The sequence below is a fragment of the Canis lupus genome, chromosome 25 (genome assembly GCF_011100685.1).
Source record: "Canis lupus familiaris isolate Mischka breed German Shepherd chromosome 25, alternate assembly UU_Cfam_GSD_1.0, whole genome shotgun sequence".
Lineage (NCBI taxonomy): Eukaryota > Metazoa > Chordata > Mammalia > Carnivora > Canidae > Canis > Canis lupus.
The window spans coordinates 11,689,664-11,707,094 of record NC_049246.1 but is presented as its reverse complement, the minus strand read 5'-3'; the positions used below and the strand labels follow the sequence as shown (position 1 = coordinate 11,707,094).

At 40.6% G+C, this 17,431-nt stretch overlaps 1 protein-coding gene across 1 annotated transcript in view; it reads right to left on the bottom strand.

The window, feature by feature from the left end:
• The window catches only part of FLT3 (fms related receptor tyrosine kinase 3), a 76,618-nt gene that overhangs the window by 23,129 nt on the left and 36,058 nt on the right, over nt 1–17,431 (bottom strand). Inside the window, 11 exon segments of the mRNA NM_001020811.1 lie at nt 1,138–1,242; nt 1,332–1,464; nt 1,551–1,657; nt 2,500–2,678; nt 2,957–3,065; nt 3,776–3,879; nt 12,865–13,033; nt 14,041–14,194; nt 14,292–14,431; nt 14,754–14,881; nt 16,426–16,555. Of these exon segments, the coding sequence (NP_001018647.1) occupies nt 1,138–1,242; nt 1,332–1,464; nt 1,551–1,657; nt 2,500–2,678; nt 2,957–3,065; nt 3,776–3,879; nt 12,865–13,033; nt 14,041–14,194; nt 14,292–14,431; nt 14,754–14,881; nt 16,426–16,555 (1,458 nt within the window).

Below are 17,431 nucleotides of genomic sequence, written 5' to 3'. Positions count from 1 at the left end.
GGTCTGCCCAACTCTGGGGAATGTAGCTAGTCACTGGTACTCATAACCAATCACAGAGAGGGAGCCTTGATGGAGGGCCAGGGTTGGAGGAGTTCAGTCTGAAGTAGAGAAACTTTTGAGACACCCAAGCATTTGGACAAAACTGGAGGCTCAAAAGGGAGATGCAATTGTGAGAACCTTTTGTACATGGGATGAAGTCATGGGTGTCATTGACATAGCCTGTGGCGAGCGTGTGGAGTGAAAGGGAGGGTGGTTGAGGAGCAAGCCTTCAGGAACCCCACATAAAAAGCTGGGCCCAGGAGCCCACAAAGGACCATGAAGCAGGCAGAGAGGGAGGAGAAAAAAAACAAAGAAATATGATGACAAGGAAACCAGAGGGAGAGAGTGTTTAAAGGAGAGAACAGCTAGTTGTGCCAATTTATGCTGAAAATTCAAGTAACATATAGGCTGAAAGATGCTCATTAGATTTAGTTTGTTGGAGGTCGCTGATCACCTCAGCAAAAGCCAACTGGGGTGCTCTTGCTGAGTGAGTGGTGCTCAGGGGAGGGACGACAGTGGAGAGCAGGTGGGAGGGCATGAAGCCACGAGTGGGAAGTGAGAATACAGAGGGCTTCAATTTGTTTTTCTACCCAGAGTCTGTATCAAAATGTGAGAAACAACATCTGCCTGGAGTAACAGTACTCCCTTATATTGAAGCCGAAAGTACTCAACAAAGCCTGAAGAAGAATAGGTGGAGTTTGGCATTCATGACTTGTATTTTATATTCACAACTTTGGGCAGCCCTGGTGGCCCAGTGGTTTAGCGCCCGCTTTCAGCCCAAGGCTGATACTGGAGACCCGGGATCGGGTCCCGCGTCCTGCATCGGGCTCCCTCCCTGGAGCCTGCTTCTCCCTCTGCCTGTGTTTCTGCTTCTCTGTGTGTGTGTGTGTCTCTTATGAATAAATAAATAAAATCTTAAAAAAATAAAAAATATATTCACGACTTGGTTGACCCTAACCCCACCTCAGGCCTCTTTCCGCCTTGAAACATGGCAAGCAATAAGCATAAGAATGATGGAAACAAATAGACGAAGAGGAGGCGGGAGACCATGCCTCCCATTTTGTGCATCTTTGTGGACACCATCCCACTTTACTGTACCTTTCAGCATTTTGACTGCCACCTGGATGGAGACTCCTGTTTTACTAATTCCATAAGCTGTTGCATTCATCACTTTTCCAAAAGCACCTGATCCTAGTACCTTCCCTGCAAGATAAATGGTGAGTGAGTGTACCTTAGAGATTTCCCAACAGAAAGGAAATACTCTAGAAACATTGGGACCATTCGAGTCTTACCAAATTCTAAATTTTCTCTGGGAAACTCCCATTTGAGATCATATTCATATTCTCTGAAATCAATGTAGAAGTACTCATTATCCAAAGAGCCCGTCACCTGTACCATCTGCAGCTGGCTTTCATACCTAAATTGCTTCAGAAGTGAAATAATGGGTCCATTAGCAACAGGCAGTCCCTCAGAAATGGGAAATGGGGATGAATTTTTACTTTTGCTTTTACCTTTTTGTACTTGTGACAAATAAGCATGGTTAGAATTGCAATGAAGGGAAGACAGAGCCCAACTGTTGCATAGAACGAGACGTTGTCTTGGATGAAAGGGAAGGGCCCTGCAAGGGAAGAGTGTCATCGAGCAATGAATCTGTGTTCCTGGTTGATGGAGTAGAATCTCAGTATAATCTCCCACCTCCTATTTGAGAAATCATCCTTTGCAGTCCTTACAAGCACCTACTCATCTCCCCATGGAAAATCAGGCAATTTTCATATAAAAGACAAGTTCCCTTCCTAAGAATATTTTGAATGATTTTGACCCCATTTTAAAAAAGAAAATCACTGGCTAGGGTTATACCAATTACATCTAGTTAAACCCACAGGATATATAAATTAAAAAAAAAGTTCGCGCTCTCCCATTGAAGGTATCGTATGAATGGGAAGTTAGTTTTGGGGATGCAGTGATTCCAAACACCAAACTTGGTGGGCAGGTTTCAGACTTGTTTAAGTTGGGAGGGATCTAAAAAACAAACCAGAAAAAATAATAATAATAAAATAAATTTAAAAAAATAAAAAACAAACCAGAAATTATAGAACCGCAGGCTTAAAGGCACAGAAGGAGATTAACCTAAAGAGAAAATGGTAGAGACCCGAAATTACTAAATCAGTTTCTCTTGCATTGGATCTTTTGGTAAATCCTTCCTATTCTGGGGGTTTATGGTTCTACTTCCATCACTGTAACTCGTGAGTCATACTAATGGAAGTAGAAGTCACTCTGGTCTTGAATTACAAAATGGCATATGTTCAGTGGGGATTCTTGCTTGACTCAAAAAGCCTTCTTGGCTCACACACTGAACCTCTATGCACTTGTAAAATTCCCCAAATAAAAACCAACGACAGGAATGGCCTTCTAGTGGGGAATTCCTGAAGGTGGCACATTACAATAGCAACTGCTGTATACCTGGTGAGTTTAAAAGGATTGTTTCACAAGATGTGCCAAGGGAATTGTATGCACAGCACTTCACCAGGAATCCTTTTACAGCTTCACTCATGTTAAGAGTACTGCTCGATGTCCACTGTCCAAATACTTTTCTGTTAGCCTTTTTATTCCAAATTCCTTCTGTGATTTCCTCCGTGCAGCTGAAAGGAAATGGCAGACAGAGAAGTTAGGCCAGTGGGTGGGGCTGTCATCAGATTAGAAGTGAGGGTTTGTCTAGGGAGCTCTAGAAGAGATTTCCCTGTTATAAGTTAGCAGAAGCAATCTGTGACCCTTTAGAATTATGGCTGACTCAGAAGGTAAACACTCTAAATACTTCATCATTTCTTCTTCAACTGTATTCATGAGAAAGAGTCAATATGTCAGAGAGAGTGTGAGTTTTATGTTCTTCCGACACAAGAGACACCAATATCCTCCTTACTTGGGAGACTTGTCTGAACATTTCTTCCAGGTCCAAGATGGTAATGGGTATCCATCAGAGGAGCAAGAAGCCTGACTTGCTGATGTGTTGGCTTGCACCTGAGGTTTCCCTGTAGAGAATGACACGTAAAATAAGTTCATGTGGTATGGTACTTTCCAGAAATGGCTTCAGGGTTTGCATCATCTAGCCTTCCCATCTACTCCAAACAGTTGTGCCTCTGTGAGGGTATCTCATATGCAGGATGACTCAAGACCTCTGGTTATTCCCTTTTTGCCCCTTGTATGGAGTTTTCTGGACAGGCAGCCCTACCACCAATTTGCAAAACACCATTTTCCCACTACCAGTCCCCTCCTGTAGAGAGCTGAGGTGTGCAACTCTATCTCCAAGAATCAAAATGATTCTCAGCTTCAGGAGAACATGGACAAAAAGTCCAAAAAAATGTACTTTCATCTTTTTATAGGCCAAATAAACAAAAAGTACTAAGACAAATGGCAGGTAATATGACTTTCTGCTGATCCTTAACATGACCTTTCAAAGTACCAAAGTCAATGAGACACTACGCCAAAGCATGTTCAGAGAGGACATGGAAGAAGTATCTTAGCTTTAAAGGATGAACACATAAAGAGACACATAGATATCTATATAGATCTATATATAAACAAAGCTGGTAGATGTCAAGTAAAATTTCAACATACTTCAGCATATAAAAATAGCTTAGAGTATCCCTTCTAAGCCATTACTTAGCTCTTTCTGGTCATGGTTAATAGATAATTAAGGAATTATAAGATTAACACGAAATTTCTTGATAATTTAACTTACTTCTTATGTTCAGTGTGAACATTTTTGTGAATTCGGCATCATCATTTTCTGCATGGAATATATATTCTCCTGGCTGGTGTTTATGGTTGCAAAACTTAGATATGCTGTTTGAAAAAGAATGAAAGATATGCTTAGCCAGATTCTTATAGGAGATGCTGAAATGGATGTCAGCATGCATGAGGGTCTTCCTTGAGAGTCTGACTCCCTGAAGTCCAGCGGACAAAGCGTTGTCTATATGGTAGGCCCTTGCTAATCTAAGTGTGGTGTAGTCCACAATCAGGTAACATCAGCATTGGTATTATCCAGGAGGTGGTTTGAAATACAAAATTTCAGCACCTGCTCCAAACCTACTGATTGAGAGTCTGCATTTTAAGATGATCTCCGTGTGATTCATATGCACGTTAAAGGTTGAGAAGCACTCAATTGGGCAGGTGTTCCTAAGAAAGACAAGGAAGTTCTTGTCCCCACTCTTCTATATATTCTGGACTAGTCTGACTTCCCAGAAATATGGAAGAACCTCCATAGGTATAGGAGCCCATAACCCCTCTGCTTCCTAAAAGGATGGCTCTCTGGCATTGGTCCAAGGCAGGACCTCTAACCAACCCTTGACTTTCATAGCAATTAACAGTGATGAGGGATCAAATCCACTGTGTTTCTACAGAAATCTTCAGGTGGTTTCAACAGGTTCTAGTATCTACTTGGCGTGCTCATTAACTATTCAATACATTTTGATAACGGGTAACTTGATATTGGGGATTAGCCACCATGCCTACCTGGTATATAGGATGCTGAATGTTACGGTGGGATGTTAGATAGCGTAGAGGAGATAAGGGATCAAAGAGCTGTTGAATAGGCTTTTATACATTGAAGAAATAGGGAAAAAAATCCCTTATGACAGAATAAGAAAATCTCAGGCTTGTTCAGAAGATATTTAATCAGGCTACCTCCATGCAGCCTACTAACAGAAAAAATTTAAAAAATAAAAAAATCATATATTGACAGGGTAAAAGTGTAAATAGGAGAACACAGGGCATGGAAACTATACTTAAACTAGGAGCTATGTAGAATGCAAAGATCTATAAAATTTGGATCCTGTCCTCAAAAATATCATAATCAAGGTGGGTGGACAAAACCTCCATAGGCTGAATTAAACAAAAGGCCCATAGAAGATTAAAGAAGGCAGAGGCCAATATAGATGAGAAAAGTTCAGAGGTCTGCACAGCAGCGGCACTTGAGCCAGATCTTTGCAGATGAGTTGGTTTTAAGGAGAGGGCAAAAGAATGGCATCCAAGGGGGAGGCAACAGCATTCCTGAAGACATGAGACAGCAACCAGCCCAGCCACAGGGAAGGGGTGGGGAAGCCCAAGTTGAGGTTGGGTGATCAGGGACTATGAAAAACAAGCCTCATTATTTGAACCTCATGGAGAAATCAGGAACAATCTACAGATTCCTGAGCAGGAAAGGAGCTCCATGAACAGTAGTGTAGTTTAGACTGATGGCAAGAGGAAAAGTGTGCTGGAGAGAAGTCTGGAGGCAGTTGCAATAACACAGTAATTCATTCATTCATTCACTCACTCACTCACTCATTCATTCTACTATCAATGGTAGAATCTACTTATTGGAAGAATCGGGGATGCAACGGTGAGGTACAAGAGGTAAGTTTCTGTTCTCACCGAATTTTCACTTTGGTGGTGAAGGTAGATGAGCATTTCCAGTATAGTGTGGGAAGTCCAACGAGAGCAGAAGTAAAAGTTCAGATTTGAGAATTCAGAGCACACAAAAACAAGTGTTGTCTAAGGTAAGGGAAAAGGGGAAAGGAGAGGAGAGAGGAAACCCAAGAGGCACCAGGAAAAAAGAAATAGTAGGTGCTGCGCTCGACATGGAAGTTGAAGGAGAAAACAGAATCCCTGTCGATCCCTGAGATTCAACACACACTCCTAGCAACTACCTGACAGAGCAGCTTCCAAGCTCCTGTTTATCTGACACCAGCCCTCTGTGCCCTTCGCTCCAAAGCTAAAGGGGAATTCTGACTTTGTATAGAGATGAGGGAACTTATTTCTCTGGCCTATCAAATTGAGCATTAAAAAAAAAAAAAGATTTTATTTATTTGGAAGAGAGAGCACAAGTTGGGGGTGGGGAGGGGCAGAGGAAGAGGGAGAAGCATGTTCCTGCCTGACTGGGGCCTCCATCCCAGGACCCTGGGATCATGACCCCAGCCAAAGGCAGATGCTTAACGGACTGAGCTTCCCAGGCGCCCCTCAAAGTGAGCATTTAACAAGTTTTTTGTTTGCCCTGGGTTTTTTGTTGGTGGTGATTTGTTTGTTTGCTTTGTTAACAAGAAGGCTGAAGTGGAAAGTGGAATTTCTTATCCTGACCTACTTCCGGACAAGGAAGTGGCTGGTGAAGTGGAAGTGATGGAAAGATGGGGGAAGGCCCAATTATAACACCAGGGAGAAAAGTAAATGTAGCTACTTTAGGAAGGCAGAGTTGAAGTGGCCCAAATAGGGAAAGATACGTGCTTCTAAAAGGGAAAACATTAATTCCCACTGGACAATAGTCAAAGACCCTATAAAGGAAGAAGAAAGGAGATTAAAAAAAAGGCGGGCCAGGCACCCCACCAAAAGCACCAATGAACTGGATAGAAAAAGAAATTACCAATAAGTGATTATCATGCAAACCGAAGCAAAATATTTTGTAGACTTCTTCCCTCCTAAATCTTTTGTTCTGTCATAATAAAGTATGATCTGCCCTGCGATAGATGTGAGAGCATCTGAAATGTTCTCACTCTTCCAGGTAGGAAATTGGTCACAATAAGCAGCCTGAACACAAAACCAAATATCCAGGTCATTTTAAACTGCCTGTCCCCGCCTCCCACCCCTTCTAGGACAGTTAACCCTAGCAATAGCAACAACCGTGTCCCTGAACCTCCTCTGGGAATTCCAAGGGGACTAACCAACTAGGTGACCTGGAGATTCAAAGCTTCCTCTTTCCTCTAGAGTTTTTCTCAAAATGGCCAGCCAGCATGAGACGGGAGATCAGGAAATTGGAGTTTACAGTGAAATCATATCTTGATGACTAGATGTATTCTCATTAAAACCATGAAAAGGATTTTCTCCTCTGTACAATCAAAACGCAGGGCATTTTTACTTTCCGTTTAGTGCCTAGAGGGGAGGGGCTGAGGGAGGGCAGGCTCTTTCCAGGGGCTCAGGGAACAATTTTGCTATAAAGTGAAGAATGCTTTATTCAGAGAGCAAGGGATTATCAAAGTGAAATCAGCATGCAGAGAATAATAAAGCATGTATTGGGGAAGCTCAGAGCTTCTGAAAGTGGAGAGCAAGGAGCTGACAGGTGGCTTTACACAGCTCAGAAAGCCACCCATCAGGAAGCCAGAGATTCTATCTGCCTCAGACTGTAGTTTCGGCAGGGCTGAAGTTGAATCAGATCTGTTCAAACTTCTGCCTCGAGTCAGATAAAGACAGTCAGGAGGTGGGAGGAAGGTGTTAATCATTTCATATTACTCTATACAACACCATGCTCGTTTTTATTTTATTTCAAGGGAGTCAGCAAGCCTGGGGCAATATAACCATTAAAAACTGAATAGCAAAGCATGGCACATCTCATAAGGAGGCATACTTTATTTCTAAATGACCAAAGAAAACGCTTGCATTTTTGTTTTCTTACACACTGGGTTTGGGACTTTACACTTTTGAAATGAGTTGGTGTCCAGAGCCAGTACAGTGATATGCATAAAAATACAGGCTCTGAAGTCAACTGTTTTTGCTGGAATTCCCAACTCTGTCATTGGCCAGTGGTGTGGCCTTGGGCAAATCATTTAACTTCTCTGTACCTCCTTGTCTATAAAATTAAGACAGTATATAGTATTGACCTCCTATGGTTGTGGAAGGGAGGTCTTTAATTTTTTTAAAAGATTTTATTTATCTATTCATGAGAGACACAGAGAAGCAGACTCCCTGTAGGGAGCCTGATGTGGGAATCGATCCCAGGACCCTGGGATCACACCCTGAGCCAAAGGCAGATGCTCAACCGCTGAGCCACCCAGGTGACCCTATGTTAAATTTTTATTAAGTAGTTTTGTATAAAGTGTCTGTAATAGTGCCCAGCTCATATATTGAACACAATATATGTGTTAGATTATCATTACCATGATGCTTATTAAGCCCAGTAACCATTTTGAATATAAAGGAAATTTAGAAACTTTACTGTGGCATATACTGTGAGAAAATCACATTAAAACAAAAAGAAAGATGCAAAGAAAAAAACTAAAGCAAAAGATCATCAACAAGAGTCAATTAAAATAAAATGGTCTAAAAAGTAGAATAGAATACTATGCAGCCATTAAGATGATAAGGTAAATAAGGTAAATGCTTAGTACAATAGAGAGATGTTCACAATATATTTTAAATAAAAAATCAGGTTACAAATAGCAAAATTAATGCCATATTTGTATAAAAACCTGTATTTATATGTTGCTATCATGTGGTTACATAGAAGGAGTTGAAATATAACCTCTAGAAGTAGAGATATTGGTGTTTTTTCTGTTTTTCTTTATTTTAAGGCAATTTCAGAAAACAGGAGTAAAGGAGGAGTACTGACTTTGCCTCCCGTGGGCAAGTAACAGGCTGCTCCTGTCTTTCATAAATTGGAATTATGGGTATTAAACAAGATAATCCAGGGAAAGGATATGCACAATGTCTGGCATGTGGTCAGAGTTTAAAGAAGTTTCTTTCACTCTCAATGAATGGGGTCTTTGGGAGAAAAGGAACAGCTCTACTGCCCCAAACAGCAGCAGGGAAGGGAGGCAGTGTTTTCTGGGGACTCTCAGTACTTCACTGAACCCACAGGATTATTACCTCCATTCTGTATGTGTTCAAGGCCCATCTCCTTCCAGAAGAAAAAAAATCATCCCAAAGAGGCTCCATACACTTCTGCAATTACATGTCATTTATTGAAATGAGAACTTGCTTTTTTGTTAGTCTGGGTTTTTTTTTTTCTTCTTTTTAAGATTTTATTTATTTATTCATGAGAGAAATAGAGAGAGGCAGAGACATAAGCAGAGGAAGAAGCAGGGAGCCTGATATGGGACTTGATCCCAGGACTCTTGGATCACACGACCTGAGCCAAAGGCAGATGCTCAACCACTGAGCCACTAAGGCATCCCTGTTAGTCTATTCTTGAGCAGGACAGCATCTCACCGCCCAAAATTCACATGTCACCACACTACTGCTTCTTGCAAGTCCTCAGTTAATACCTGATGTGAGCAGAACTCAAGGCCACTAGAGTAGGAAAATGAAATACTCCAGAGGAAAGAAAAACACGGGGATTGGGGAAGCTAAGGAGAGCCTTTCAGAAAGAATCACTAAATAATTATAACATCTTAAGGTTTGGGTTTTTATTTTATATTTTTTAACCATGAAACTGGGAAAAACTAAGGTAGATTTGGCATTTATAAGTAAGTCTATAGAGATAGGAAATTATGTGAACCGACACATGACTATCCTAGGACCTCTTCTCAAGATCAAGATATCAGGACTGCTAGAAAATTACAGTTGAATAAAATGTAAACACAGAAAGGCAAGCCCTCACACTTGGAGTGTAATATTTGAGGAAGTAAATAGGAGAAATGAAGCTATGGAGGTGGGGAAGCTGCTGGACTTCTGGCACACACATTATGACCACACCATTGCCTTTTTTTTCACAAGGAGTGTTCCTACAGACGCCTTTCAGTTACATCTAAAAAACCTCATGGCAGTCTGCTTATAAAGTCATCTGTTGCAACATGCTTAAAATACTGTACTTCGCAAACAAATTTCAGTTTGAACTGTTGAATGTAAGTGGTAAAGTAAAGGACTCTCACTGTACTATTCTTTCAACTCATTAGTAAATTGGAAACTTTTTATGACAAAAAATGGAAAAGAACTCAGATTATAATTGAGTCTGCGACCTGCTATCTCAACACAGAACCTCGTGTGTAGAGCAAAAGACATTTAGGGCACTCTTTCGAAGCTACATTCAGATTTTTCATTGTCCATTTTTTGTTCAATATTTTGAGCATCTTTTTCACGAAGAAGGAACCTCCATCTTTTCTCTGTGTTGTGTGTTAAGTGGTGCATATGGTGATGCATGATATCCAGTGTAGTGTCATTATCATCAACAAACACCGTGGCCCTTCAAGAACTTTTTATTATTTTTTAAAGATTTTATTTATTTATTCATGAGAGACACAGGGAGAGAGAGGCAGAGACACAGGCAGAGGGAGAAGCAGGCTCCATGCAGGGAGCCCGACGTGGGACTCGATCCCAGGTCTCTAGGATCACACCCTGGGCTGAAGGCAGCGCTAAACCGCTGAGCCACGTGGGCTGCCCAAGAACTTTTTAAATAAAATAAACTCTGAGTGTTGGGTGTTGTGGTGAGTGTCGTGTGTGTGATCCTTGCAGTGCAAAGAGGAGGCCATTGATTCATTCTGGCCCAGGCTATGCATCACCACTTCCAGGGGTCATGACGAATTCATTCATTTATTAAACATACGTTGCCTCAACAAGATATTGTATAAAGATAGAGAAGTGACAGAGTTCTCCTCCTATGGAGCAGTGTCTAAACTCACTGGTGAGATTCAATACACAAAGAGGGGAACTATATTACTGGACAATTATGAATGAGAGAGACAGAACACTCTAAGAATCGGGATCTGTCTTGATTTACTCATTTGGCTACCTCTACAGGATAACTACTTGGGGTCAGGGGTGCAGATTGTGACCATGGAATGAAACAGAATTAACTAGCCCATTAGATTGGCCTGTGATCTATGTATCAGAGGCACGGTCCTCTAATCAGTGACTCTGTAAAATCTCAAGAGCTTGTGCCAGAAGTCAGCAGCACAGGAGCAATAAATGATCTCCCAGGTGCCTCTTGCCTTTGAATGTGCCTGTCTAATTTGGGGAGGGGAGAGAAAGAGACATTACCTTATTCATTCTTGTAGACCCTCACAGCATCAAGCCCATCAAGAAGATATTTAAGGAATATCTGTTGAACTAAATTGAGTTGATCCTCTAACTCTTTGGATCAGGTTCAAAAGAGAATCCCACAGCACTAAGAGCTTCTTTGACACTGGATCACAATACAAAGAAGGGAGTGGATGTTGATATCATTTTGAACATAGTGGTCAATTCAACTAGGAAGACAGGAGCTGACTCCCTGGTCACCTACTTGCAAAAGTTTGATAATTCCAAATAAAAGCTTATAGACAACAGAATGATCCCTCTGAGTCAGTGGTTCTCAACCCAGAAATTTTTCCAAACCAAGAACATTTGGCAATGTCCAGAGATGCTTTTGGTTGTCACAACTGGGGGTAGGGTTGCTACTGACATCAGTGGGTGGAGGCCAGAGATGCTGCTAAACATCCTACATTGCACAGGACAACCCCCAGAACAAAGAATTATCCAGCCCAAGATGTCGATAGTCTGCTTTCGAGAAACCCTGAGTCAGGGAGGTGGGGATCAGTCAGCTCACAGGTCAAAGGCTGTGCTCTTAATTAACTGAGAAATGAATGCTCTGAACATTAAGAGGTTAGGGCAAGAGAGGACAGAAGGTTCCATGCAAACTCTGCATTACAGCTCTTTTTCAAAACGCAAACAAGGATCAGTTATAAATCATTTTGGGGAATGAAGAAAAGCGCATTAATTGTGAAACAGAGAAGAATCAAGGTTAAAAAAACAACTCTTTCTTTTCACCTGGACTGATGCTATCCAATAGAAACATAATCCAAGCCAGTTAGCTATAAAAAAGAAAAATAAGTAAAAAGTAACCACTGGTTTTACTTAACACAATATATCCAAAATACTATCATTTAACATATAATCAGTATAAAAATTGAGATATTTTACATTCTTTTTCACACTAAGTCTTCAAAACCTAGTGTGTGTTTTATAGTTATGGCACATCTTAATCAGGACTGGGCGATTTCAAGTACTCAATAGCCACATGATTCTGGTAGCTATTGTATTGCACCACACATGTCTAACTAAACCTGTGATAGAAATCATCGGAGGTGACGAAAAATGTGGAATCTGGGCATTTTGCCCCAATTATTCAGCATGACTAGACTGGGAGCCAGGAATACACATTTTTAACATTTGCCCAGATGATTCCTATAGAAGTGGTTTATGGGTCCCATGTGGAGAAACAATTTATTCTAGACCACTGACCTACTTGAGAGATGACAAGTACATTCAGGCACTCAGAGTCTACCATGGAATCATGTTACATACGTTTAAGAGATAAGGGGTATAAATAAAATCTTTTAAAAAGGAAGGCACCTAGGTGGCTCAGTGGTTGTCATGACCTGCCTGCTCAGGTCGTGATCTTGGAGTCCTGGGATTGAGCCCCATGTCAGGTTTCCTGCAGGAAGCCTGTCCCTCCCTCTGCCTGTTTCTGCCTCTCTCTGTGTCTCCCATGAATAAATAAATGAAAATCTTTAAACAACAACAACAAAGAGATAAGAGGTGTCATAACTATAGAAAATACAAGAAAAAAAACTTGTTTTCTGTTTTCCAAAAAGGAAACGAAGAGTTTCTCCCATAAGACAATCCTGAATTCGATTGTATAAATCTCCAAGAAAATGAAATTTTCCTTTAGCATGTATTCTTAGGCTATTTCTGTGTTTATTTTTTTGAAAATTTAAATCAATACACTTATAGGTAATGTTTTGCTGTTTTTAAGAAGTTTTACTTCCTCAATCATCTGCATACGTGCAGAGGGAGATTCGGTACACTACAGCACAGTACTCTCAAATAGGAAGTAACAATCTAGTGACTCAGAAAATGCCACAGAACCATACTCAAACTAATAGGATTCTTTCTGGGGTTTTTTTTTTGTGTGTGTATGTGCAGTGGGTTACACTATTTGAACTGATTATAAGACTGTTATGATGTCCTCACCTCTGCTTTTTCTTTTCTCATCTTCAGCCTCAACTCAATAATATCTAAACACGTAATACCAAACTGCTGTTCTGGGGGCAAGAAGAGGAGGGTTGCGCTAAGCCTGGTGGGCCCCTGAGCTCTTTGCTGGCTCACCTGTACCCATCATCGAGGCCACTTTGTTCACAAGGAAACGATTTTCGAGAGAAGGTCCATGTACATCTGATCTGTGGGTATGCTTTAAACCTGACAGAAAAACAAAACTCTTCATACTGGTCAATCTCATAATCCTCACTTGATTTGGAAGCATTTATAAATCCCTTTTCTGTTAAAAAAAAAAAAGTACATTTATAAATTAGATGGCATTCAGATGGAAATACATTGAAAAGATACAATACATTTTTATTCATCAGTTTAATGTAAGAAAACTCAAATGTGGGCCTGCTGCAGAATTAATAGTCAGATAAGAAATACAGGAGTCCCGGCCATAGTTATGAGCCCAAGTTCTTCACCTTCTACAGTCAAGATTTCTCTAAGAATTGCATGGAAATAATTGACCCTCTTCCCAAAAGAAATGTATATAAATCAATCTCCAGATTTTGTGAATAATTTCAAGGGATCGAAGGGCTCCCCTAGCCCAGCCAATCACGCCCATGCGAGGGATGGACTGCCAGAATTTGGAAGCCCTCTACTGAGTTAGAAGGGCTCTTTCAGTGAGTGAGGCATCCCACGTAAAATAATCTTGGGCACAAATAAAACAATCTAGCCAGCAGTATTCACCAGGTTTCTTCGTGGAGCTCTTCTGTATTAGTTTGATACAAGAATCACTTCATTTCCTAGCATTTTCAGTATGGCTGGAGGCTGCCACCTGATCTGAGATTACTTAAGCGTGGCGATTTTCAAATCCTATTCAGTCCACCCCATTTCAATGCATCTACGGGCTTGTCCCTTCGCTCTGTCCTTGCTCATCACCCTTGGTTCTCAGAACAAGAATTTATTAAGTGCCTATTTCTTGGCAGGTGCTCTGCCAGGTTTTGGACCACAAGGATAGAAGGGTCCTTAGTAAACTTAGTCCGTTGGTAGACAAACATCCCCCAACAGATGGTCACATTACAATGACAGCGCAAAGACAGTGGCATTCAAGCGAGCCCAGTTTAAGTGGCAAAGGAAGGGGATAAGCAGCTTCTATTTACAAAACTATTCTAATTCAGTTTCGTTCTCAGCTTTTTGATACCAAGGTATACTGAAATCAGAATCTGCGGTACATACCTCACATTCCACACTAAAGCAACTAAAAAGATCAATAAAGATTGTGTGAGCGGCCTGCATTACCTAGGATGGTAACCAAAGCTGATTTACTGGGATGTTCTGAAGAGGAACAAGTGTAATAGCCAGTGTCGTTTCTTCCCACTGATGATACAAAAGCAAACAGAATCCGTATCATAGTTCTGTTTGTGGAATAGGTACTCATCTCAAAGTAGCTGCCCTAGATTTTAATAAAACAGAGTTTGAATTTAATGATTTCAACCTGTACTATTTGTTCATTGTTTCTGCAGTGTCAGAATGCAAACTTGTCATATTACCTCCTCCAGGGCTTTATTTTCTAGCTCCCATGTGAGTCCGAATCCGTGGTTTATGTGAACAGCTTTGCACCTTATCCATAAGGGCTCCCCTACCTTAAGAAATAATTGTGGCGGGGTGGTCTGAGGAGTTTGATTTAGATCTGGAAGGACAAAAACATCCTGAGTCAGAAAACCAGGTGAGTTTTTGTTTCCTCACTGCAAAATACATCCCGAACATTCTGAAGAACAAAGATGTTTCCTATCATCTCAAATGTTACGAGCTGCCTGGATAGAAGGATCCTTTAGAGACTGTTCACCCTTTCATAAAGAAATCAGCAGCTCCAGAATTCATAATATTCTAAATGGCATAAGGAACCATGGCAGCTCGGGTGGTAAATGATTACCTAAGCAGTCACCGTCAGTCTCGGGTTTTTCCTAAAGAATAGTTACTGAAAAGAGAAGTACCCAGTCTCATGGTCCTACCTATTGTGAACAGCTTGGTACACTCCCTGCCCAGCTCATTTCTTGCACAGCACCTTATGTCTGTTCCAAACAGTTCATGAAGTACGCTTTCCTCCTTTGTAACAACAGCTGGACTTTCCCCTTTACAGCTGCAATTAGAAAATAATAGCCATCTGACCAAACACCTTTTAAAGTTATAAATGCATGTGCAGGAGAAAAACAAAGTGAAAGGTTCTAGAGCTGTTTAAGAAAAAGGAGCGGGTCAAAAGGTAAGCAAAACCAAATCTAAAGTTTCTAGTTAGTTACTCATTACTTAAACCAATTAGAATAACACTAAAAAAAAAAAAAATAGAATAACACTGGACAGAATTATGTACTTTTTTTTTTTTTTAAGTGAGTTCTATACCCAGTCTGGGGCTTGAACTCACCATAAGAGATTAAGAGTCCCATACTTTACCAACTGAGCCAGCCAGGTGCCCTGAATTACTCACATTTTTATGCAAGTTTAAATTTAGGGGGGTTTGGTGACCTCTTTTGTTGTTGTTGTTGTTTAGAGAAAGAAAGAATGGAGAAAGAAGACAGAAAGAAGGGAAAAAAGACAAGAGAAAAGGAAAAGCATGATTAGGTTTCAATACAGCTTAACAAGGTGGGTATCTTTCCTTTGAAGCCCAGAAGAGGACAGCGAGGGGAGAGGAAGAGAAGAAACTTGCAGAAGTCATCCCAGTCAGTAGAGCTCATGGAGAAGAGGTGAGGTGTGGCGCAGGAGGGAAGTCAGGAGGTCTCAGGACCTGACACAGTACCCCCTCACCACCACCACCACCTCTTCCCTCTCAACTCCACACCCTCACCACCACCACCCGCCCCCCAACACTTCCTCAGCCTCCCATCCCCCACCCTCCCCCCTTCATCCCCAACCCCATGCTCCCCACCCACTCAGCCCTCTACCTTCACCCCTTGGTTCCCCATCTTCCCCCAGCATAAAACAGACTCGGATTCCTCCTGAGAGTTTCCTTAACCACTGCCTTTCAGAAAGCAAGGATTGCTTTTGAGCCTATGTATGATTACTTCCCCATATCACTTTAGTCAAGTGTATTCTTTCTTTTGTTGACATATCATTTCTTCAGGATATTGTTTTTCTTATTATAAGACAACAATAACTGGGCTCATTGTAGAGATTTTGGAAGATACAGAAAAATCCAAAGAAAACAATTTCAATTGTTTATATTCCTACCACTCTGAGAGAACAACTGTTATTATTTTGGTGTGTAGATTTCCTATCTTTTTTTCCCTATGTGAATGTTACGTATGTATCTACAAATAATCTCTTCTTTTAAAATTTGGGATCACATTCATATCACCCAGTAACCTAATTTTTTATTCTTTTCCCTCCTACTTAGTCCCATTTTTCGCAAAAATTGTTTAGTAAGTTTGTATTAGCTCAGACTGCATGAATTCTCACTTTGTGGGAACTTAGCTATGGCCCATATGAAAAATGAAAGTAAACATTCACATAGCACTGTCAGCCGCCCTTCTATGTGGCTCGCATGTATCAATCACTGTAGCATAAGGTAAGTACTTTCCCATCCCCACTCTTCTGATAAGCCAACTTATACATACAATGTGATGTCAACTATGCTAGAAAAAGACTAAAAAAGTAAAGCGATAATAGCAATTACCTCTATAGATGTCATACCTTTCACTCTGTGAATCGCAGAACACCCATTCCACAGTCGGTTCTGGAATGCTCTCGGATATGCAGACTAGGGCATCCTGATTTTCCATTTTTCTAAAGTAAGGTCTCCTTAATGTGTAAAGCAGTGTATCTAGATCATCATAAATTATTGACATTTTAATATTTTAAGACTAATTGTCTTAGCAGTCCCCTCAAAAAAAGAATCCTGCATCATTAAGAAAAGTTAATATTTTCTACAGCAGTGTCCTCTGCTCCCTTCCAAATACGTATGATAATATATCCCCTCCTCACCAATATGTTAAGTTCAACTTTGGCTGAAATGCCAACTTTAGCACTTATCCTTTTAGCTAATTTCTTGGGGTATTTCATAAATCTGCAAACAACTGAAGTTAAGTGGGGTGAAGCTGTGTAAAAATACAAATGGTGATTAGCACAGGAAAAAGAAAAGTAGAAATAACATAAAGTTTAAAACCCATACTTGTACATGTAAGACCCAACTTTCTTCCCCTGACTTTATCTAGAAGTAGGCAGAAATATACTGATTTAAAAATGCAGAAATACAGCAAGATAGTTAGAATTGGAACAGAATTGAGACATTCAGTTCGGTTTCCCATTCGCTTTGGACCATCACATCTTGCCCCTCCTCCTATCTCCGCTCCCCACAGTGCTTAGCACACAAACTTTCCACTCTGTGTGGACCCCTCTAGCATGAGGTCTTCACTACCTCTCAAGGCAGATCATTCCATTTTTCAACAAACTTTTTCCTTTAAAAGAAAGGTTTCCTGTTCTAAATTCCAATCCCTGGCCTTATAATAAAATATTATGTAATATATATATATATTTATACATACACAGAAGAATATATGAAGTGTAAATTTCAAAGCATAATAATAAACACAAATGCCAATAGATCCATATCCAACTTAATAACTGGAATATTAATAGATATCTTTGAATCTACTTTTATGCTTCTCACCATCTCAACCCTAGGTAACCTTTATCCTGA